This window comes from Pteropus vampyrus, unplaced genomic scaffold, assembly GCF_000151845.1.
Source record: "Pteropus vampyrus isolate Shadow unplaced genomic scaffold, Pvam_2.0 Scaffold242, whole genome shotgun sequence".
NCBI lineage: Eukaryota > Metazoa > Chordata > Mammalia > Chiroptera > Pteropodidae > Pteropus > Pteropus vampyrus.
In genome coordinates this window covers 1,502,633-1,525,796 of record NW_011889023.1, presented here as the reverse complement: position 1 = coordinate 1,525,796, position 23,164 = coordinate 1,502,633, and the positions used below count along the sequence as shown (strand labels likewise).

The 23,164-nt window shown below is 40.1% G+C and overlaps 2 protein-coding genes across 17 annotated transcripts in view; one reads left to right on the top strand and one right to left on the bottom strand.

Annotated features, from left to right (window-relative positions):
• Positions 1-14,916, top strand: part of IGSF10 (immunoglobulin superfamily member 10) — a 25,360-nt gene extending 10,444 nt beyond the window's left edge. Inside the window, 4 exon segments of the mRNA XM_011374241.1 lie at positions 4,520-8,723; positions 8,725-8,867; positions 9,345-10,245; positions 12,825-14,916. Of these exon segments, the coding sequence (XP_011372543.1) occupies positions 4,520-8,723; positions 8,725-8,867; positions 9,345-10,245; positions 12,825-14,733 (7,157 nt within the window). The 3' untranslated portion in view covers positions 14,734-14,916.
• Positions 14,776-23,164, bottom strand: part of MED12L (mediator complex subunit 12 like) — a 317,720-nt gene continuing 309,331 nt past the window's right edge. For all 16 annotated transcript variants that reach the window (XM_023519944.1, XM_023519946.1, XM_023519960.1 and 13 more), the window contains 2 exons: positions 21,230-21,311; positions 14,776-18,698 (listed from right to left, as the gene is read on the bottom strand). In XM_023519944.1, coding sequence (XP_023375712.1) covers positions 18,646-18,698; positions 21,230-21,311 — 135 coding nt within the window. In that variant the 3' untranslated portion in view covers positions 14,776-18,645. The remainder of the gene's footprint in view (positions 18,699-21,229; positions 21,312-23,164) is intronic.

Here is a 23,164-nt window from a genome sequence, read left to right as displayed (position 1 = left end):
TAAGCCTTTGAGGGGTACTGCACACATGTGGGAAGGTGACATGACTCTGTCCAGTCACTCTGGCAAATAAGATCTTCTAAGAACTACAGTGCTACTTTAAAATGCTCTGTCCAATGCATGATATGGGAGTTACTGCATGGAACAGTGTGCAAGTCCCCAGCTGCTGCATTTAGAGTAAAGTAAAACTTTATACCTCTTACCAAGTATTTCAGTGACCATTTTTTAATTTTTTAAATAATTTTATTTTTCAGTTACACCTGGTATATAATATATTAGTTTCAGGTGTACAACATGGTGATTAGACATTTATATAACTTACAAAGTGATCATCCCAATAACTCTAGCACCTGACACCATACACAGTTATTACAATGTTATTGATTATATTCCTTATGCTGTACTTTATATCCCCATGGCTGTTTTTATTACTGCCAATTTGCACATCTTAATCCCTTCCTGTTTTTCACCCATCTTCCCACCCCCTCCCATCTGGCAACCGGCAGTTTATTCTATCTATGAGTTTGTTTCTGTTTTGTTTGTTCATAGAATGTTTTGTAGATTCCACATATAAGTGAAATCATATGGTATTTGTCTTTCTCTGACTTATTTCACTTAGCAAAATACACTCTAGGTCCATCCATGCTGTCACAAATGGCAAGATTTCACTCTTTTTTATGGCTGAGTAATATTCCATTGTATATATGTACCATATCTTCTTTATCCGTTCATCTATCAATAGATACTTAGGTTGCTTCTATCTCTTGGCGATTATAACTAATGCTGCAATGAACATAGGGGTGCATATATCTTTTCAAATTAGTATTTTGGGTTTATTTGGATAAATACCCATAAGTAGAATTGCTGGGTCCTTCTTTATCTCTTGCTATTGCCTTTGTTTTAATGTCTATTTTATCTGATATAAGTATTGCTGCCCCAGCTTTTTTTATTTTGATTTTCATAAAATATCTTTTTCTATACCTTTACTTTTCAGTTTGTGTCTTTTGATCTGAAGTAGATCTCTTGTAGGCAACATATTCTTTTCTTATCCATTCAGCTACCCTTTTGATTGGAGCCTTTATCCATTTACATCTAAAGTAATTCTTAATAGGTGTGTAGTTATTGCCAATTTATTACTATTATTTTTTCATTTTTTCCCCTTTTCCTTCTTAAATAAGACTCTTTAACATTCCTTGTAATACTGCTTTGGTGGTGAAAAACTCCTTTGGCTTATTCTTGTCTGAGAACTTTTTATCTGTCATTTGATTTAAATGATAGTCTTATTGAGTAGTAATCTTGGTTGTAGGTCCTTCCTTTTTATTACTTTGAATATTTTGTGCCAGTCTCTTCTGCCCTGCAAAGATTCTGTTGAGAAATCAGCTGATAGTCTTATGGGAGCTCCCCCGGAGGTAAGTAACTGCTTTTCTCTTGCTTCTTTTGAGATTTTCGGTCTTCAACTTTTGACATTTTAAATATGATGTTTCTTGGTGTGGGCCTCTTTGGGATCATCTTCTTTGAGACTCTCTGTACTTCTTTGAGACTCTCTGTACTTCCGGAACTTATATGTCTTTTGCCAGGGTAGTACAGAGACTCTCTGTACTTCCGGAACTTATATGACTCTCTGTACTTCCGGCACTTATATGTCTTTTGCCAGGGTAGGGAAGTTTTCAGTCATTATTTCTTCAAATAGGTTTTCAATTCTTTGCTCTGTCTCTTCTCTTTCTGGTATCCCTATGATTAAATGTTGATTTGCTCGATGTTGTCCCAGAGGCCCCTTAAACTATTCTCATTTTTTTAATCCTTTTTTTTCTTGTTGCTGTTCTAATTGGGTGTTTTCTGCTACCTCATTTGCCAAATCACTAATTCGATCTTCTGCTTCGCCTAATCTACTTTTGATTCCCTCTAATGTATTCTTCATTTCTGACTGATTCTTTTTTTATGTTTTCTCTCCATCTGTATGTTTCCTATTTCTTTGTTAAAGTTTTCACTGAGTTCATCTACTCTTTCCTTAAGTTCATTGTGCATTCTAATAACCAGTGTTTTCAACTCTGCATCTGGTAGATTGCTTGTCTCCATTTTGTTTAATTTTTCTGGTGTTCTATTCTTTCCTTTCATTTTGGACATGTTGCTTTGTATCCTCATTTTGGCCAACTCTCTGTTTGTTTCTATGTATTAGGTAGATTTGCTATGTCTCCCCATCTTAGCAAAGTGGCCTTATATAGTAGATGTCCAGTGGGGCTCTGTGTTGCAGTCTCCCTGGTCACCTAAGCTGGGTGCTCCAGGTTTGTCCCTTGTATGGGTCATGTGTGCCCTCATGTTGTAGTTGAGCCTTGATTGCTGGTGGCACATCAGTGGGAATATTGATCCTCAGGCTGACTAGCTACAAGGAATGGCCATGTCTGTAGCAGAAGAGCTGTGTGAAGGACTGACTTTATGGAGCAGGACTCACTTTAGCAGGGCTCTGGTGCCTGCCCAGTCTGCTCTGTGGATGTATCATTTGTGTAGGGGGTTGTGTAGTGCTCTGGTATTGTCTGGAGCTGGCCACAGGGTGTGTTCATTCTGGGGCCTTCTGGGAGGGGCTCTGGTGCAGGCCAAGGTTAGCCACTGCATGTGCCTAGCCGGGGCCACCTAGTAAGAGCTACAAAGTGATCTCTAGTTGGTTGCTGCTTGTGCTGGACTTGAAGGTGCCTGAGAGAGGCTAAGCAGTGAATCGAGGATGGCTGCCACTAGTACTGATCTTGAGGCCACTGAGCAAGAGGTACGAGGCACACTGAGGCTAAATGTTGCTTGTTTGGGGTTTGTGAACCTTTGAGAGATTTTAGGAAAGTCTGTAGCATGAACTGAGACAGAATGTTTGTATGGAAAAGCCACAGGAAGTGGCTTTGGTAGGCTTGTAAGTTGGATGGGGTCGGGGCCTCAGGGAATCACCACAGCAGGAGAAAGGTCTTAAGCCAGGTTGATGGAGACTCAGATATGGTAGCCACCTGTGCCTGCAGGCTGTGTGTGGGGAGGACTCAACAAAGGAACAATGACATCTTCCAGCACTTCTGTCTTATAGAAAACTGCTCTTCTAGCCCTTGCCCTGAAGCAGAGAGTTCAGTTCTTCCCTATTTATCTCTGGTACTTTTCAAGCTGTTACCTCAGTTTTGGAGCTCAGAGTGAGTAAGTCCCTCAGCAAGTAAGTCTGTGTGCTGACCCTTTAAGAGGAATGCGTGGGACTCCAGCCGTCTTTTGTCTCATTCGGCCACAATCTCTGCTGGTTTTCACAGCCAAAAATTATGGGGACTTCTCTTCCTGGCCCTGGAACCCTGGGCTGGGGAGCCCTGTGTGGGGCTGGGACCCCTCACTCTTCAAGGGGGGCTCTGCTGCTGTGATATCCCTCCCGATTCTTAACCGCCACAGGTGAGTGTGGAGCCTGCCCATTCTGCATCTCCACCCCTCCTACCAGTGGCTTCTTTGGTTCAGTTCGTCTTCAGGCAGTTCTCATGAATGGTTGTTCTGTAGTTTAGCTGTAATTTTGATGCAGTTATGCAAGGAGGCGAGCACAGCATTTTCCTATCCACCATCTTGACCAGAAGCTCAGTGACCAGCCATTTTAAATAGGTCACCAGAGCATTCTTTTTAAATGACCAAGTATGTGATGTTCAAATATCTGAAAGAGGCGGCTTCTATTATTTGGAAAGGTTTAGGCTGATCCTAGTGCTGCAAAACTTTCAGGCTTTGGATTTCACCAAAATGTCAGACCTTTAAAGGGCTGTCCCACTGTTTGGGTACAGTGTTCTCTCTCCTCATTAAACCTGATCCTCCTCCAATAAGTCTATGCCTACCTCAATTAATCCAGTTACCAATGTCATACTGTGTCTTTCTTCACTCTTCCACTCAATCACTGTCCATGTTCGACCAAATTCTCAGCTACTGATTGGTTCTACCCGCTTCATCCTCTCCTGCAACCATCTATTTCTCTTCATTCCTATTACTACTAAGCTAGACCAGGCCAAGACACTTTGTAGCTTAATCATTGTTCTTTTGGATAATGGAAAGCGACTTGGATTTTTAATGATATCCAAGGGCTTATGAATGATAATTTATCAATCAAATTATCTTTTAAAGAACAATGAAATTCTAGAACTCGTAAAACATTAAAACGAGCAAATAGAACTAAACTACTGTTAATAAAAAAAGTAACAAACATAAGCATATCATTTTGTTTCCCCAGATAAGGAAACTATTTGTACAACCGATATTTACTGAGTAGCATCTATATATCAGACACTTGTTAGGCATGGGAAATACAACAGTAAACAAAACAAAATCTTTGCGTCTATGAATATGACAGAATATATAAACAATACATTTTTTAGAAATCAACCCAAAGACAAAAAAAGTAAGAAACTTTCTATTAAACCCTAAAATTTCAAATAATTGTTTCAAATTATAGTAAAAGCTATTTTTTTCAAAATGCTCAGACATTAATTCATAAAGAGGCCACAATTGGCAATAATTCAGTTGTCATTTTTCCTAGATATAATAAAATGCAAAAAAGACAGAAGTCCCTCAAGTCCTCAGCAATGTCCACTTTGCATGAACCCCAGGACCTCTGAAGGCAAGCCCTTAGCAATGGTCCCAGCTGCAGGTTTCCTGTGTGTCAAGCCAACCATTGACCCATCTTTGAAACTGAAGAGCCTGACCATTCTGGAAGACGGTGGTTCTGTATCCATCTCTCCCCAAGACTTCATGGCACCCTTTGGCTCCCTCATTTTGAATATGACAGACCAGTCTGGAAATGAAGCTAACATGGTCTGCAGTATTCAAAAGCCTTCAAGTACATCATCCATTGCATTCACTGAAGAAAATGACTATATTGTGCTAAATACATCATTTTCCACATTTCTGATGTGTAACATAGATTACAGTCACATTCAGCCAGTGTGGCAAATTCTGGCTTTGTACAGTGACTCTCCTCTGATACTAGAAAGAAGCCACATGCTCAGTAAAACACCACAACTTTGCTACAAATATAAACAGGTAGCTCCTAAGCCCGAAGACATCTTTACCAACATAGAGGCTGCTCTCAGAGCAGATCCCCCTTGGTTAATGCAAGACCGAATTTCCTTACAGCTAAACAGAACTGTTACCACACTCAGTACATTGCAGATCCACTACTCCAGTGATGCTCAAGTCACTTTACCAAGGGCAGAGATAAGGCCAGTGAAACACAAATGGACCATGATTTCCAGGGATAATAATTCTAAGCTAGAACGTACTGTTTTGGTTGGTGGGACCATTGACTTAGACTGCCCAGGCCAAGGAGACCCCACCCCACATTTGGAATGGCTTCTAGCTGATGGGAGTAAAGTGAGAGCTCCTTATGTTAGTGAGGATGGACGAATACTAATAGACAAGAGTGGAAAACTGGAACTCCAGATGGCTGATAGTTTTGACACAGGTGTATACCACTGCATAAGTACCAATTATGATGATGCAGATATTCTCACCTATAGGATTACTGTGGTAGAGCCCTATATAGAATCCTATCACAAAAATGGGGCTCATCATACCGTTTTTATTGGTGAAACACTTGACCTTCCATGCCATTCTACTGGTATCCCAGATGCCTCTGTTAGCTGGGTCCTTCCAGGAAACACTGTGCTCTATCAGTCCTCAAGAGAGAAGCAGATTTTTAATAATGGCACACTAAGAATATTACAGGTCACCCCAAAAGACCAGGGTCATTATTGCTGTGTTGCAGCCAACCCACTGGGGGTCGACCTTTTGATTAACCAAGTTTCAGTTGAAACAAAAGGGCCAAGGCCAGTGGAGCATAATGTAGAAACAGATGGATCTGGACTTGATGAGTCCAATCCCACTGTTCACCTTAGGGACCCACCAGCTGCACAGCTCCCAACATCTGTTCCAATGGCAGGTGAGGCTGGAAAACAAGTCTCAAGCATAAGTAAGAAGCATAGCTATCGGGAGTTAATACACCGGCGGCATGGAGAGTCAACAAATCGACGTTTTAAGGAGCATAGGAGGCAGTTCCCTTCCTCTGCTCGGAGGATTGATCCGCGACACTGGGCGGCACTTCTGGAGAAAGTTAAAAAGAATACTATGCCAGAGAAGCGAGAAAATACTACAGCAAGGCCACCTCCACTTGTCACCCAACTCCTGAAAATAACTGGTGAGGAGGTAGACTCTTCAGGCATGTTCTCTCCAGATGAGGAATTTATGGCCCTGGCAACAGAAGTTCCCAATGTTCTGGCAAGGACAATGACTGCCAGTTCCAGAAAAAGGTCTGATAGCCCTGTGACAAGTATAATGACTGGTATCGAAGTCTCCCCAATTATGAGTCCACAAATGCTACCACCTGAAAAGACAATAGGTTTCAAACTATCTACTACTACTAAAACTATAGCCCAGTCAAAGTACTTAAACTCAACTACATCAAGCAAAATGCAAGGCACAAACAACCAAAATTTAACCACTATCTTTCCTCTGCTACCGGAAACAACTCAGTTTCAGGATGCTGATGGCATCGAGAGAAGAGAGCATTTGCAAAGTACACCCACAATAACAGTGGGAACTGTGATTGAAGATGTCAATACCAAAATACTTAGTAGTGCTAACGGCAAAGCTGATATATTCTTAGGATCAGAAAACACCATGAATGGTCATCAGACATCTGTAACAGGAGGCAGTGAACCCAGGAGCAATCACTTCTATCCTCACAGTCCTCGAAAGCTTGGCACCTCAAGGCTCCCTTCAGGCCCACACACTGCTGCTCATTCTCAGTTACAGATTCCTAGAAATAGTACAGCTAACATCCCACTGTCCAGACGCTTTGGAAAGAGGAGGAAAGTTTGGGGCAGGGGACAATTTATCAGTTCATATAGGACTCCAGTTCTCCGACGGCATAGATATGGTTTTGTGAAGACAACAGTCAGGGAGTCTTCTAAAGAAAGCACCACTGCATTTTCAGCTACACAGATCAACGCAGTGTGTCCATCCTGTTCTCCCAGAGAAGGGCTCACCACTGCTGCAGCTGCCTTGTCTTTCTCAAGTTCTTTCCCCACCACTCTCCCCAAAGCTGACATTGCCAGAGTCGCAGCAGCAGAGTCTCTAACTCTAGTCCACAATCCATCATTACTATTTGAGAACAGACTAGATGTAGATATAGAGAAAACAACACCCACAATAAAATATTTCAGTGCTGAAAGTACCCAAGTAACTCCAATTGGTACAGTCATGACTCATGCCTCAACATCTGTATCTATGGAAAAAACTCACATAAGAAATACTGGTTCTCCAAGTGTGTCTAACATCAGTGAAGCTGAAAGTGATTCAATGATTATATCTCCACTTCCAGGTCCCACCACCAAGACATCTCTGCCTACTACTATAGCCATTACAACATTTTCAAGAAAGAAAATTCCTTGGCATCAGATGTTTGGAAATAACTATATCCAAACAGAGAGATTAAAGAATCAGCGTAAATTTGGTTCACAAAAAAGCACAGCCACGGTGCTTCCTAAAATATCTACTGCTTTACCCATGGATAAAGTTTCCCCCTTCCCCTTCACAAAACACTCAGCAAATGTGGTGCAAATTCCATCTGTAACACTGGCTACAACTCACCACAGTAGCATCGAAACACACAATCCTATGAGTCTTCCCACAGTGAAGGAGCTGCCTTTCCCACCACCTGTTTACCCTACACTTCCTGGTATCTCAAGCAAGGAATCAAGTACAAATTTCATATCAATGCAAACAGCCACACTGACAACTCCTCCTACTGCCCCTGCGTCTGTCAGTATCAATAAAACCCAAATAGCCAGACCTAGGACACAAAAAGTACAAAACAAAAAGGAGCCTCAGAAGAACAGGAATGCCCCAAACAGTTTCCCCCACCAAAGTTCTGGCTTCAGTACATCTACTGCTGCGATACTTCCTGTTCCAATTGCAGCAAGAACTTCAGCCAAGCCCAGTGTTTCTGCTTTCACTCATCCCTCCCTAGAAAACACCAAAGGAATTTCAAGCATAATTGATCATTATCCAAGAACACATAATTGGACAGATGTAATTGAAGAACCACCCCAAGAGAGTACTCAGACTTTGAAGAGCACAACTGCTTCTGAAACCACTTTGTCTAGCAAACTACACCAGAGGACCACAACTAGAAACACAACCATTAGACACTCAACTGTGCCACCATTCCTGAGCGGTAGTGCTTCTCCAATGCTAATTCCCACCTCCCCTACCTTGAGTAATCAAAATGCACTTACTGACAACGTGGCAACTCCCATTTTCCAGATGACGACAAATACGGCGGTCAAGCTGCATGAACCCTCAAGGCACAATGCTGATCCACAGCAATTGGCAGAAAAGGTTGCAGCATCTTCCGAGGTTCATCCGAATGCCAAATTCACAACTGGAACCACCTACTTTATGTATTCCAATCTGTTACATTCTACTCCTACGCCAGCACTAATAACAGTCAAACCACTGAATTCTAAATGGACTCCTTCTCTCTGGTCAGGAAGCCACTTTTGGCACAAGTCATACCCAGAAATTGCTGAAAAAGGAAAAAAGCAAGGAATGAGCATGTTGCCCACTCCAGGCTTGCCAGAGGACGCCACTCATGCTTCAAATTGGGATATACAAAAGACTGCAAAGAAGAGTCATTTTGATAAGACACTGGTTCAAAAAATAACTCCTGAACTCCTTCCCTTTGTCTAGGAATATATTTGAAAGGCCCAGAATAGTTGGAGGAAAAGCAGCAAGTTTTACTATTCCAGCTAACTCAGATGCCTTTCTTCCTTGTGAGGCTGTTGGAAATCCCCTGCCCACCATCCACTGGACCAGAGTCTCATCAGGTATTTAAAAGTTTCTTTACACTTAGTCTCCTCGGTTACAAAACAAGGGAAAGATTGTGTTTCAGGGTTATATATCCAAAGAACAAACATCAGTTTCAAACTTCCCCAAGATGTAGAAACTATTAATATCCTCATTTGGCATTTGCTACATGGCGTTAGTGTTCTTTAGGTTTAAAAACATATGCTAATTAAGAACATTTTATTGAAATGCTTTGAAAGCAGATCCAAAGAAATGGGACTTGAAAGAGAGAATTGTCATTGAATCATCCATCTTTTAAATTAAAATTATGGGTATTAAAAAATTCCAGAAATAATTTTAGCAATGTGAAGACTAGGTGTCCTAATTTTAATTTTGAATATATTTGTTCTCAGTCGCCTAACAAAAAGATAGCTTTCCTCTTGAGACTGCCACTTGAACAATTTGTTTTCTGTCTCGGCTTTGATGAACTATGGCTCTTAATTTCTTTCTTTTATCAGGACTTGATTTGTCTAAAAGGAAACAGAATAACAGATTTCAGGTGCTCCCCAATGGCACCCTGTCCATACAGAGGGTGGACGTTCAGGACCGTGGACAGTACCTGTGCTCAGCATCCAACCCATTTGGCACAGATCGCCTTCACATCACCTTGTCCGTGGTTTCCTATCCCCCTAGGATCCTGGAGAGACATACCAAAGAGATCACAGTCCATTCTGGAAGCACTGTGGAACTGAAGTGTAGAGTAGAAGGTAGGCCGAGCCCTACGATTTCCTGGATTCTCGCAAACCAAACAGTGGTCTCAGAGTCATCCAAGGGGAATAGGCAAGCCCGGGTGACATCTGATGGAACGTTGGTCATCCATAATCTCAGTGTTTATGACCGGGGCTTTTACAAATGCATGGCCTGGAACTCTGCTGGCCAGGATTCACTGCTGGTTAAAATTCAAGTCATTGCAGCCCCACCTGTCATTCTAGAGCAAAAGAGGCAAGTCATTGCAGCGACTTGGGGTGAAAGTTTGAAACTGCCCTGCACTGCAAAAGGAACTCCTCAGCCCAGTGTTCACTGGGTTCTTTCTGATGGCACCGAAGTGAAGCCATTACAGTTTATTGATTCCAAGTTGTTCTTATTTTCAAATGGGACTCTGTACATTAAAAACATAGCCTCTTCAAACAGAGGCACTTATGAGTGCATCGCTACCAGCTCCACTGGCTCCGAGAGAAGGGTGGTAATTATTACAATGGAAGAGCGAGAGACCATCCCCAGGATAGAATTTGCATCCCAGACATGGAATGAGGTGAATTTTGGGGAGAAATTACTACTGAACTGCTCAGCCATTGGAGAACCCAAACCCCAAATAATTTGGAGGCTACCATCCAAGGCTGTCGTCGACCAGTGGCACAGGTAAACCACACCTTTGTGTTGAGATTATCTACTTAGCTGTACTTCTGAAATAGAAAAAGTGATCCAATGAGTTTGAGAGCCCATTGACCCTGCCCATAAAAGTAACTCTCTAAAGAGACCTAATCCCTTTTGAAATTAATATAAATTATATAAAACTAAGCTTCTTAAATGCCTAACTCTAAGGGCCGATTTCTTATTGAGTTTATATAGTTAAACACAGAGTAAAAGTCTCATTTGCTTCCATAGTTGTGATAGTTTTAAAATAGTAACTGTGTATATGTATTCATAATTTCTCAACCCCGGAAGAGGAATTTTTGTAATTCAATAAAGCTTCTGGAAGGTGTACTCCATTATTTCATCCTTCGAAGTCTCTTATGAAACATTTTAAATTTTAGTATAATCTGTACTATCTTAACTTGCAAAGCATGTTATGAAAGTCACAACAATAACTTTCACAAAGTGAAATGTATTCAGGACCTACATCACTCCCATGTTGTCAGGCACGTGCACACTTTCTCTAATATGCTCTGCTACAGGCTTATTGATATTTTTATCTGGCTTTCTGTGGAGATTAAATCATCTTTAAAAAGTAGTAACTGCAGCTTATGAGTTGCTAATTAATTTTTTCTATTTGCATGACTTTATGCAATGACTTTACATAATGACAGAAAAGATGGGAACAAGTATTTCTATTTTATATATTTGCTTTTCATTAGTAGAAAATATCCATGCTGGAAAAAATTTAACAAAATAGTTAAGAACTTATTATGCTTGTAAGATGAATAGATTTTTTCTACCGTCACACTATAAGTTGGTATTTAATATAGTTAATGAATTTAACTTGTGATTTTTTTAAATTCAAATGTTAATTTTCAAGTTTTTCTAAGTCATCAAAATTACTTGGCCAGATGTTAAATTGAAATTAGATTTAAAATGAAAAAATACTGAGCTATGAATTGTCAACTTCTATAAATAACATGTTTACAATATGTATAACCTTTTATGGCATCAAATATTTTCAATGCTTTATCAGTTTTTACATTTATTATATCAGCATATTTCCTTTTTTTGCCTTCAAGTAATTGTAAGCATTTCATTAATGTCGAATGCCAGTTTTTTTTCTGAAATTAATGCATTTAAATATATTCCCAGACACATGGGGCTGCATCTTAAATTAGGTCCTACATCATTCTGATGCAGGCGATGAGAGACCTGCGCTGGGAACTACGCTGACAGCAGTGGTTCTCAGACTTTGCTGCACAAGAGAATCAGCTGGAAAACTAAGAATTCTAATGCCAAGGCTACATTCCACACCAATTATGTCAGAAGTCCCAGAGGTGGAACCTGGGCAGCAGCACTATTTTATACTACACAACTGATTTTAATGTGCATCCATGTTTGAGAATCAGTGCCTTTAGATGGGATTAGTAAGGAATGATAGCAGGCAGCACTGTTGCATGGTGAAAGACAGGTTTGAGAACCAGCCCTGTGACCTGAAGTAAGTTACTAAGTCTCACTAGATATCTTTTTTTTTTTTTTTCAGCTCCATAGTGGGGAACTACTTAAAGATCTAAGTTCCTAGCAGTCTCCATTCCCTTTATTAAGTGTATCCATTACAATTTTACCTTGGTTTACATGCCAGGAAACTTTCTTCCACACTTCAAAAAATAAAAAATAAAGAGAACACCAGCACCTTTTGTCATGTTGTACTCTAATACTCTCCATACTTCTATTATATGTTTGCTGGGGAATAAAAAATGACTTGAGGCTGTTAGATTTGGAAAGATTGTTCACACTTTTCTCTCCAGTTTCACTTAACTGCTTAGTTCAGGTTGCTAAAAAATTGGAAGACATGTAGATTTTCACCCCTGGGCGTTCTTAATCAGGTTTTAGCATCAACTTAACTTCCATTCTCTCTCTGAAAAACTAGATTTAGTTTTACCAGGGAAGGTCTGCCATCTGGTGGTTCACTGTGTTAATGGCAGGCTGTGTAGTAGCTTCAGGGAGGAAAATGGTGTTCCACCCAGTTCAACATAATGCAAGGACCAGTCACTTTACGGTTGGTTGCAAAGGGCAGATGCTACAGCGAGCTTCTATCTAATAAGTCTTACATTGCCATTTTCTCTCTGTAACAAAGTAGGACTTATTTTTCTAACCAAATAACTCCAAATGTATTACTGCAAATATCTTCCGAAAAAGTATGATCTAGCATCTTTTCTGTTCAGTTCTTCTATATCGACATATATTACAGACTGATTATTTGATGTGTAGTCAAGAAAGTCACGTGTCTAGAAAACCAATATTTCTAGCACTCTCCTCACCATTAGAATGATTTTAAAAAGTCACTATGCAAAGGAGATTCATGTGAAGTCTATGTGACAAGTACTAATTTGCATGAAATTATACCTATTCAGTTACATAATTTCATCTTTAAGCAAATGGCTTAGAACACAGTGAATTAGTACTAATTTTAATTTAAAAAAATGTCCATTAGGCTAACCCTGTGTAAATAAGACAACTCCCTTGCCCCCATCCCTTACTAAGTAAGCTGTACACTGAAATGTCTCCTCTCTTTTTAGAATGGGCAGCCGAATCCATGTCTATCCAAACGGATCCCTGTTTATTGGATCAATAACAGAAAAAGATGGTGGCAGCTACTTGTGTGTGGCAAGAAACAAAATGGGGGATGATCTGATACTGATGCATGTTAGCCTAAGACTAAAACCTGCCAAAATTGATCATGGGCAACATTTTAAAAAGCAGGTGTTTCATGGGAAAGATTTCCAGGTTGATTGCAAGGCTTCTGGCTCGCCAGTGCCCCAGATATCTTGGAGTTTGCCCGATGGAACAATGATAAACAATGCAATGCAAGCCGATGACAGTGGCAGCCAGATTAAGAGATACACGCTTTTTGACAATGGAACCTTGTACTTCAACAAAGTGGGGATAGCAGAGGAAGGAGATTATACTTGCTACGCCCAGAATACTCTAGGGAAGGATGAAATGAAGGTCCATCTAACAGTAATAACAGCGGCCCCACGGATCAGGCAGGGTTACAGGGCCAACACGAGAATCAAAGCTGGAGACACAGCCGTGCTGGACTGTGAGGTCACTGGAGAACCCAAACCAAAAACATTTTGGCTGCTGCCTTCCAGTGACGTGATTTCATTCTCAAAAGATAGGTACACATTTCACGCCAACGGGTCTTTGTCCATCAACAAAGTCAAACTGCTCGATTCTGGAGAGTATGTGTGCGTGGCCCGAAATCCCAGTGGGGATGACACCAAAATGTACAAACTGGATGTTGTTTCGAAGCCTCCATTAATTAATGGTTTGTATACAAACAAAACTGTCATTAAAGCCACAGCTGTGAGGCATTCTAAAAAGCACTTTGATTGTAGAGCTGAAGGGACACCATCTCCTCAAATCATGTGGATCATGCCAGACAATATTTTCCTCACAGCCCCATACTATGGAAGCAGAATCACAGTCCATAAAAACGGAACCTTGGAAATTAGGAATGTGAGGCTTTCAGATTCAGCGGATTTTATCTGTGTGGCTCGGAATGAAGGAGGTGAGAGCGTGCTGGTGGTACGGTTGGAAGTACTGGAAATGCTGAGAAGACCGACGTTCACAAATCCATTTAATGAAAAAGTAGTTGTCCAGCTCGGAAAGTCCACAGCATTAAATTGCTCTGTTGATGGAAACCCACCACCTGAAATAATCTGGATTTTACCAAATGGCACCCGATTTCCCAATGGACCACAAAATTCTCAGTATCTGATAGCAAGCAATGACTCTTTTATCATTTACAAGACAACTCGGGACGACGCAGGAAAATATCGGTGTGGGGCAAGAAATAAAGTTGGCTATATTGAGAAATTAATTGTATTAGAAATTGGTCAGAAGCCAGTTATTCTTACTTATGCATTAGGAACAGTTTACTGTATCAGTGGAGAATCTCTGTCATTGCATTGTGTGTCGAATGGAAGCCCTAAGCCAAATATCAAGTGGACTATGCCAAGTGGTTTTATAGTAGATAGGCCTCAAATTAGTGGAAAATACATATTGTATGAAAATGGGACTTTAGTCATCAAAGAAGCAACAGCTTATGACAGAGGAAACTATATTTGTAAGGCTCAAAATAGCATTGGCCATGCACTGATTACTGTTCCAGTAATGGTTGTAGCCTACCCACCCCGAATTATAAATCGCCCACCCAGGAGCGTCCTCACAAGGACAGGGGCGGCTGTTCAGCTCCACTGCGTGGCCCTCGGGGTTCCCAAGCCGGAAGTCACATGGGAGATGCCTGACCACTCCCTGCTCTCAATGGCAAATAAAGGGAGGACATACAGAATTGGGCCTTTTCACCCGCAAGGTACCCTAGTCATTCAGAACCCTCAAACCTCAGATTCTGGGATATACAAATGCACAGCAAAGAATCCACTTGGTAGTGATTCTGCAACAACTTATATTCAAGTAATCTGACATGAAATAAAATAAAATTGAACAAAATCAACATCTGGACAGTTTATTTTTTGGAAGAAATTTAATCAAAGGCAGCCATAGGCATGTAAATGAATTTGAATACATTTACAATATTAAATTTATAATGGACATGCAAAAAAAAAAAAAAAAAAAAGACTTGTAAATAAATGCATTATGAACCGATACTGATTTCTTCAATGAATCTCAAAACAAACTTTTAACTTAAGGCACTTTTATTTTGCCAACAAATAACAATTAACATTAAGAGAAAACTGTCCACCATAAAATAACAAATGGCTAATGTACCTGAATTCTTCATTAAAGAATGGATTTTTTTCTTTCGCTACCAGTTGCCTAGTGTTCACCTTCTATCAATGGTACAAGCATGGCACTGAGAACAGAGACAATGGAAAAGACTAAATTTGCAATCTTGATTTAAATTTGACATTTTGATGTATATTTTGTGGTTGGTTTATAAATATTTTACTAACACCTACAAAAAAATAAGCATTGAACTGTTTGGATTATGATTCGCCATTTTGTGCACTGAAAATTTTCCTTGATGGGGACTACAAAAATGTTTTAATAACTGCATTAAAAATAAATGCAAGCTATCTTTTCCACATGTAAAAAGCAACTCTACACCTGTACATCATAAAATGCGAATGGGGGTTGATTACATCTTTGTCCAAATTAGCTCATTAAAAAGGTTTTAAAAATACAATGAAACGTCTTTATAACTTCAAAGTCTAGCTCAGGCACCCCTGGTTTGGAGCCGTTTGTTTATAAAGAAAATTTTTGGAGGAGGAACCATTGCTCTATGAGCATTTTATTTCATTAAGTGGTAATCTTTTATGCGACAGGTAAATGTTTGGGAAATATGTAGATTTAATACACATAATGAAGTTTCACTGTACTTAAAATTTGTTTGCCCCTACACAAAATGTTGCTTTTTGTAATTTACTGTATTTATATTACATGCTTAATCCAACCTGAATTAATTTGAGCGACATTGATTCATCCTTTCTAATTCTAGAGGCTGGAATTTTCCAGTGTAATTTCTCCAGCATCTATTCAAATATTCACCTATTATTTAAGAAGAATTATAGGAGCCGTAATAAGTGAAAAAGAAGAAAATGCCGTAGGTCTCGCTCAGATATCTCAGTACACAAAACCCAGAGCTATGTTAGCCACTGCCAATCATTTGAGACACGTGGAGCTCACTTCACTGTGTTTTCATACCAGCTTGCGGCTGGCCCTACTTAAGAGACCTATTACCTCTGATGCTGGTAACCTGTGGCAGCAAAAGATCAAAGGATACTCATTCCACAGTGATTTCCCTCCACTTCTGGGCCAAGAGGAATAAATAAAATGACAAATGCAACTCTACTAGGAACAAGCCTACAGTGCAAACAGGTATGTCTAAAGGCTTATTACGTCCAACTCCACTCTATTTCAAAGTCTTACCTTTAAGGGGAATGGGGTTTTCCATTTATCCTAAGATAATTTCCTTTCTACTTACGAAGCAAATTACCAGGTTCTGTTAAAGGATAGGGTTCCCCTTGTGATCATTTAATGCAAATTAATGCAGCTGCTAAAAAAGAAAAAAACCACAAAACCTCAGGATAGAGGATGAAGTGGGAGTTAATATGATAAGACTAGATTAAAATTTCCAGTTGCCTTCTTTATAATGCTCAGGGGGAAACCAGCTTCAGGTTTTCCCTCAACTTCCACAGAAGCTTTGAATTATAGGGCCTTACAAAGGAGACTTAGCTTCCTCACCTAAAAACGGGACACAACAACAACGAAGGCATATCCTACAGCTTTCTTGTGCAAAATGATTAATAAATTAATTTCGCTAACTTCTTCAAAATATAAAGTGCATACAAATGCTATGCAATTATAACACTCATTCTTGAAACAGTATTACTGCTGTTTGCAATATTGAGCTACAAAAATATATAGTTCAAACTGAAAACTGACATTTCAAGTACCAATAATTCTTGATAAGAAATAAAACAATCAGGATGGAACATGACTCACTCACTAGGCACAACATTCACAATTCGGTTGTTTTGCCAAGGCAGTCATTATATGGATATATTACTTAGAAGAAAAATAACTTCATGGACTCTGATTCTTGAGAGGGGGCGGTGGGGGGGGGGGGACACCCTGATATACAAAACCAGCTGAAATGTAAAGATCCATCTTCTGAAAGCAGATAGAATATGTTAATTTAGTGAAAAGATTGGTTTTTAATGTTTTGGCAAAGTCTTTTCCAGCCCAGAGTAAACACAAAATGAGCAGGCTGGAGTGAAATAGTTTCACAGTGTACAAAGCAGTTCACATGGTTGCTGCCACAGCAAAGTAAGCGGACATGTATTTGAGGTCATTTGCATGAGTCAAACTTTGCAATGAATAACTCACCTAGGAAGATATAAATTATTTATATAATGATTTGCAAAAGAAATGATCTATTAAAGTTGTACTAGCTACACTTTAAAAAAAGTAGTTCTACATGGTTTGCTCATTGTAGACAAATCTATTCACAGTATGCGCAACTATATTACATGTAAAATCATATGGCAAAAGAAAACGAAATAACACAGAACATGGGAAAATATCCCCCACATGTTTTAAAATGCCCTGCAATTTTCACATTCAAAATTTTATGCATCTAAGTCTAAAAAAATATTATATGGAATACTCTTAAGTTACACAAACTGATAATAATTTACTGTATTTTTTACTCTAATAGGAGCAAATTACCACATACTTGAACAAAGTTAAAATAGTTACTATTTCTTTATAATAAATTTGATGTATAATTTACTTTACTTGTGCTTTTTGCACCAATTTATAAATACAGCATATGTAATACACAACCAAGACTGACACCAACATTAAGAATTAAATTCAAAATAGCAAATACTTACCATACAAAATAAACAGTAAATACATCTTTTATGAAAACCAGAGGCTTCTGGACTTGGGAGCCAGAGCCTCTGGAAACCATGTCAAGTTTGAGCACTGTGGAACCTCGAGCCAGCTACGAGATTTTTTTTTTCTCAAGTTGGCATAAGGCTCAGGAGAACCAAAACTGGACAGAGCCATTTTTGCCAAACCTGTCAATAAATTACCAGAACAATTCTACTGTTGTTGTTTCGGGTCTTTAGAATCTACATGTTGTACCTTCATGAAGACTGGTCAATGATCTTGCCACCGAAAATGAATCTGAGCACAGCTACTTCTTCCCACATGTCTTAGGGTGGCTCTCATAGAAGTCTTGGTTTAAGTTCTTGGTCTAAGCAATTTAAATACTAAGCAACAATCTGTTTCAGCACCTTTTGACCACAACAAAAGCAAAGAAAACGCCTACCTAAATAAGAACAAAGTTTATAAAGTGCTTATGAAATTACAAACATTTCAAATTAGAGTGATGCAAATAAATGTCCATTTCACCATCACAGGTGAATGCAGAATAAATGGGCTGCTTTCCTGTCAAGATCTGACATGCCTTTCAAATCAGTAGTTTGGTCCGGCAGTTTGCAAAAAAAATTTTAAAAAGTCTTCATTGTTAGTGAATATATAAATATTTTAAATCCACCATAATTCACTGAGATTCAAAAAAATGCATCAGTAGCTAAAGGCCTGCTACAATCTCTTCCTGGAGTAGGCCAGCATAATCCACGTTTTTAAACCTACTTTAAAGTTGAACGCAACAAAACCAAACCACACCTCCTCCTTTGCTTTTTGTTAAAACACTTTTGTATGAAAAGTAGCATAAAATATAGGAAAACTTCAAAGAAAGGAAAGAACAAAGGGACATTTCTAAAGATGACTAATGCATTAAATTTGATTTTCTATTTTTCAGTGCAAACATAAAAATTCATGTCTTGTCCTCTTCCAGATTCAGAAGTGTGAAGGATGCCCATAGGGAGTCACTCCTTGCTGTGGCTGGTTACCTAATAAGAAAATAAATTCAAATAAATTGCAGATGCAAAATTATGCCACAGATAGATACTATCCTCTTGTCACTGCTCTCTGTACCAGACTGAGGAATAAGGGAACGGACTGGCCACGGGGTACAATGCTGGCTTAGAGACCCAAGTGGCAGAATGTAAACACTGCAGCTGAATTCATTCTGCAGAGGGGCCAGCTCGACATCAGAGACCCACAACTGCCAGCACAAGACTGAGAATGAACTGAGAAACAACTCAATACTAACAAACAAAAGGACTATAAGAACCATGAAACATTTGAAGTGCTCAAAATTTTTATGAAAGCATACCAGAAATTCTACTTTAGCACTGAAATTATAAGAGGCGAAGTAGCTTGAACCTGCACAATTTTCTGCAAATGGTCAAAACATGTACAAGAGAGGACTGTGCAAGTGTATATGCGTGTGTAAGAGCAGCTATGTACGTGTTGACTCAAGTGTGAGCCTATGCATATATTCACATCTGTGCATGCACACATACACACAGGAAAAATAAAGAAGAGTCAGTAGGTACTAAAAAAGACAGGATTAGAAAGAGCTGCTGCTTGTGCAACTCTGGTGGGACTATTCAAATCTCGAGGCCCCATTCGCATGGGCTGTGATAATAAAGCAGCCCTCTGCAGTTGTGCAGTGGGCAGCTCAGCTTCACTGCCATTATTCAACAAAGGCTGGCATAACTGCTAATATCAGGCAGCAGAGTATACACAGGCATACCTCGGATAGATTGCAGGTTTAGTTCCAGACCACCGCAATAGAGTGAGCCGCTATAGATTTGCTGGTGGAGCGTCCTGCCTTCAATTTGTAAAAAATGCAACACCTGTGAAGTGCAATAAAGCTAAGTGCAATAAAAGGTGGTATGCCTGTACCGTGGTTAAGAGTGCGGTCTGGAAAAAGACTTGAGTTCAAGTCCCAGCTCTGTCTCTTAACGTTAGCTGAATAACCTTGGGCAAATGAGTCAATGTGCCTGGTCTTTAATTGTTTCCTCATCTATACTATGGGAACAGTAATAATATCTCACCTCATGGGGTGGTTTAGGAATTAAGTGAATACATGTAAAATCAAAGTGTGCCTGGGTATAAGAAAGTGCTCTATAAATGACGGCTTAAAAAAAAAAAGCTGCCTTTCATGAGCTCCGGGTAACAGGAAACAAGAGTAGATAGGCTTCCTAAATAAGTACCACTACATAAAAATCACAGGTACACATTTCTAAATTCTAGAAAAAAATCTAAAATATAAACACATTATGTCGGCTTTAAAGTTCTTTCTATTCTTTAGCTATGGGAAAATGTGAACTCTGGAATTAAATGAAACAATGAAATTTTAACATTTGTTTCATAGACCACACACCTATTAAACAGTAATTGGAAAATAAGATTGAGTTACAAGAATTAACTGAAATTAAATGAGGCTGTGTGAGGAAAACATTTTTAAAAGAGAAAAGATCTTGGTTACACCCTGTAGAGACACAAGGTGCAAGAGGGTATTCCTTCTGACAGGAAATCAACACAGACAGCAGGCAGGCAGGAAGTAAGACTGAAACCAAGCTGCCCCTCAGTCACAGACTGACCCCTTCCCTCATGGCACCCTATCAGTCGCACAACTGCCTTCAGTACTACCTGCTTCTGTCCTCCAGAAGCATGTAATCTGAGACCAGGAGAAACTGCTACCCTCATTCCTCACTTCATGGATGAAAAATTACATGATCCAGATAATGGTGGCAGAGTTGGCACCAGAATTTAGGTCTCCTGACTTCCAGGCCAATGTTCTTTGCATCACAGGGGGCTGGCTCCCATTTCTAGAAGAATTTCCTATCCTGTGACTCAAGCACAGGGGTGATTCAATTCACAGACCCACACTGCTGGCTGGCATCTAGGTGAGGCAGGTTGCAATGGGTTGGGGATGTGCACTCGGGAGAGATAGTACAACTAAAAAAATAAAAAAAAAAAAAATCACACCACACAGCAGGTAAGATTATTGGGGAAGAATACTGCCCTGCCATGCTGCCTATAATGTTACAGGTTTTGATTTGGGTTATCCAGAAGGGGAAGATTGTGCAGTGGTAAGAGCAGTTACAGCCCTAGTGACCAAGAGACAGGTCTAATGCTGGCCCCTCTCTACCTACAGTCTTTGGGAGACCACCAAAACTCCTTCAGCACTACACTTGAGGGCATCAGCTGAGTTGTTCTCTGAACCTTCCACTTTTATAAAAAGGGCACCTGCAGTTCCACAGGGGTCCCTCAAATGATAAGCAACACTTCCAGGTTCAGATGGAAGCAAGAGGAAAAAAACATCTTCACTGGAAAAAAAAAATTAGTTTTTTTCTAAGAAAAGCAGCATTCAGACTAAAACAAAATGGGAACACCTTGGGCTAAACCAAAGCTGAAATGATACCGAGGAAGGCAGTGCAGTCTTTGAGGAGCCACCATTGTGTTTTGCTTACTTGCTTCTTTTTAGTTTCCGGTGAGCCATGTGCTGGGGTGCTGGAGGGGTACTTACTAGAAAGCTGCTTCTGGAGCTGCCGTACCAGGGCGGCCGTCTGTTGCTGCTGCTGGGTCTGCTGCAAACCTTGCCTGGGAAACTGTAATTGCGACAGGAGAAAGAGGGAAGTCAGCCCATGGTGCCCATCACAGATGACAGCAGAGACTGGTTCCTGGGGTCAATCTGTAATGTACTTTACTTCAGGACAAAGGTCACGGCCAGTGTGTGTTTGTTAATTTTTATCTACACCCTGGTGTACATCTGATGAACATCTGGAGTGCTTGATCCATTTAAAACCCACTCTCCAAGTTACTTGGCATTTATTTGAAGAGTCCTGATCAAGGAGTCCACACTCCAGTGGTGCCCCAGTGGTTCAAATATCCTCGTTATTTCTCTGTTCACCAATTGGCTAATTAGCATCACCATATTACAAACCATTTTCATTGGCAAAATGAAAGCTCTCTGATGGGGGGGTGGATTTACTCAAGCAGAGGCCCTGCCTTGCTTGAAGGGAGATAAGAATGTCCTGAGGCAGAACAGTGCCCTAAGGTCTAGGACTCTTTGGGGATTATGAGCTCCCACTTGTTGGGAGGATGAAGGTCAGCTGACCCCACTCTGTGTGTTGTGGCTGGAGGTAGGGTGAGCCTATTGAGGCACCGAGGAGGCGCTCGCTTCTAGGGTCATGTAAGTGCAGGCATATGTGCCCTGGTTCTCTCCAATAAGTTGACACAAGAAATTGTGGTGGTCTTTCTACAGAGAAAAAAATTCACCTGGTAAGAGCAAAATTATTTTTGATTAAAGTAACTGGTAGTGATTTTTTCCCCTTTAACCTTCAAATTTAATACTGTCACGCTCTTCCTTTTCTTTCTTCCATTCTCTCCCTCTCCCCCTTCTTTCTGCCTGGCTTATTGTCATAAAAGTGTTCTGCTACATGGCTATCTTAATCACATACACATCAGAACTGTGCCATTTCTCACCCCCACAGACACATTTCCTACCCACCGGGTGCTGTGCTCAACAGGTCTCCTGTATTGAGTGTGGCAACCCTAAGCCTTCCGACTTCTGGTTAGGTAGTGGGGACAGCCAGGAGATTGCAGGGTCTGAGCAGAGTGAAGTTGGGAGGGAGCAAAGCTTTGTTTTTTTGCCAATTTCCTTCATAAGGGGTCTCAGCTGATGAACACATCTCTCTGTGGGAAGGCCACAGCTCCTGCCAGGGGCTCTCTCCATTTCTCTCCCTCTTCTTGCCCCATAGGGCCAAGAGGTAGTAACTACTTCTAGCCCTAGGCATTTCATCATTCCTAGTTAGTTTCCCTTAACCCTGGCCATACTTCTGTAAATAGCCTTCAAAAAAAAAAAAAAAAAAAAACCAAAACGCAAAAAACAAAAAACATTACCCAATATGAGTGAAACATGTATTTCCTTTTCAGAGCTTGCCAATATGGCTGAAAACAGCCCAGGATTATAGGTAGGGTAGCCTGATTTAGCAAATGAAAATACAGAACGCCCAATTAAACGTCAATTCAGATAAACAACAATTTTTTTTTTTAGTTCTAAGTATGTCCCAAATGTTGCATAGAACAAATACCACATTTAGTGTAAGTTGTTGTTTACTTAAAATTCAAATTTACTGGGGTCCTGTATTTTTATCTGGCAACCTGAATACAGGGCATTACTGGGTTTATTCTTTTAAAAGTTTTAGTATTTGGCACGATACTTGTCTCAATGGTTTTCCTCCTACTAGACCGTGAGTGACTTAAGGATAAAGACTTGGGCTTATCTACTAATGTATCCCTAAGTATCCAGCAGTGCTAGGCACACAGCGGGTGCTAGGCAAAAAATGAACAGAATGACTAACTCTGAAGTGCCTTCAATTTCCAAACCTTCCCAATCACAAGAAAGGTCCACCTCCACTAATGTTATTGTTTTCCCTGACACGAAAAGGAAAATAACAGC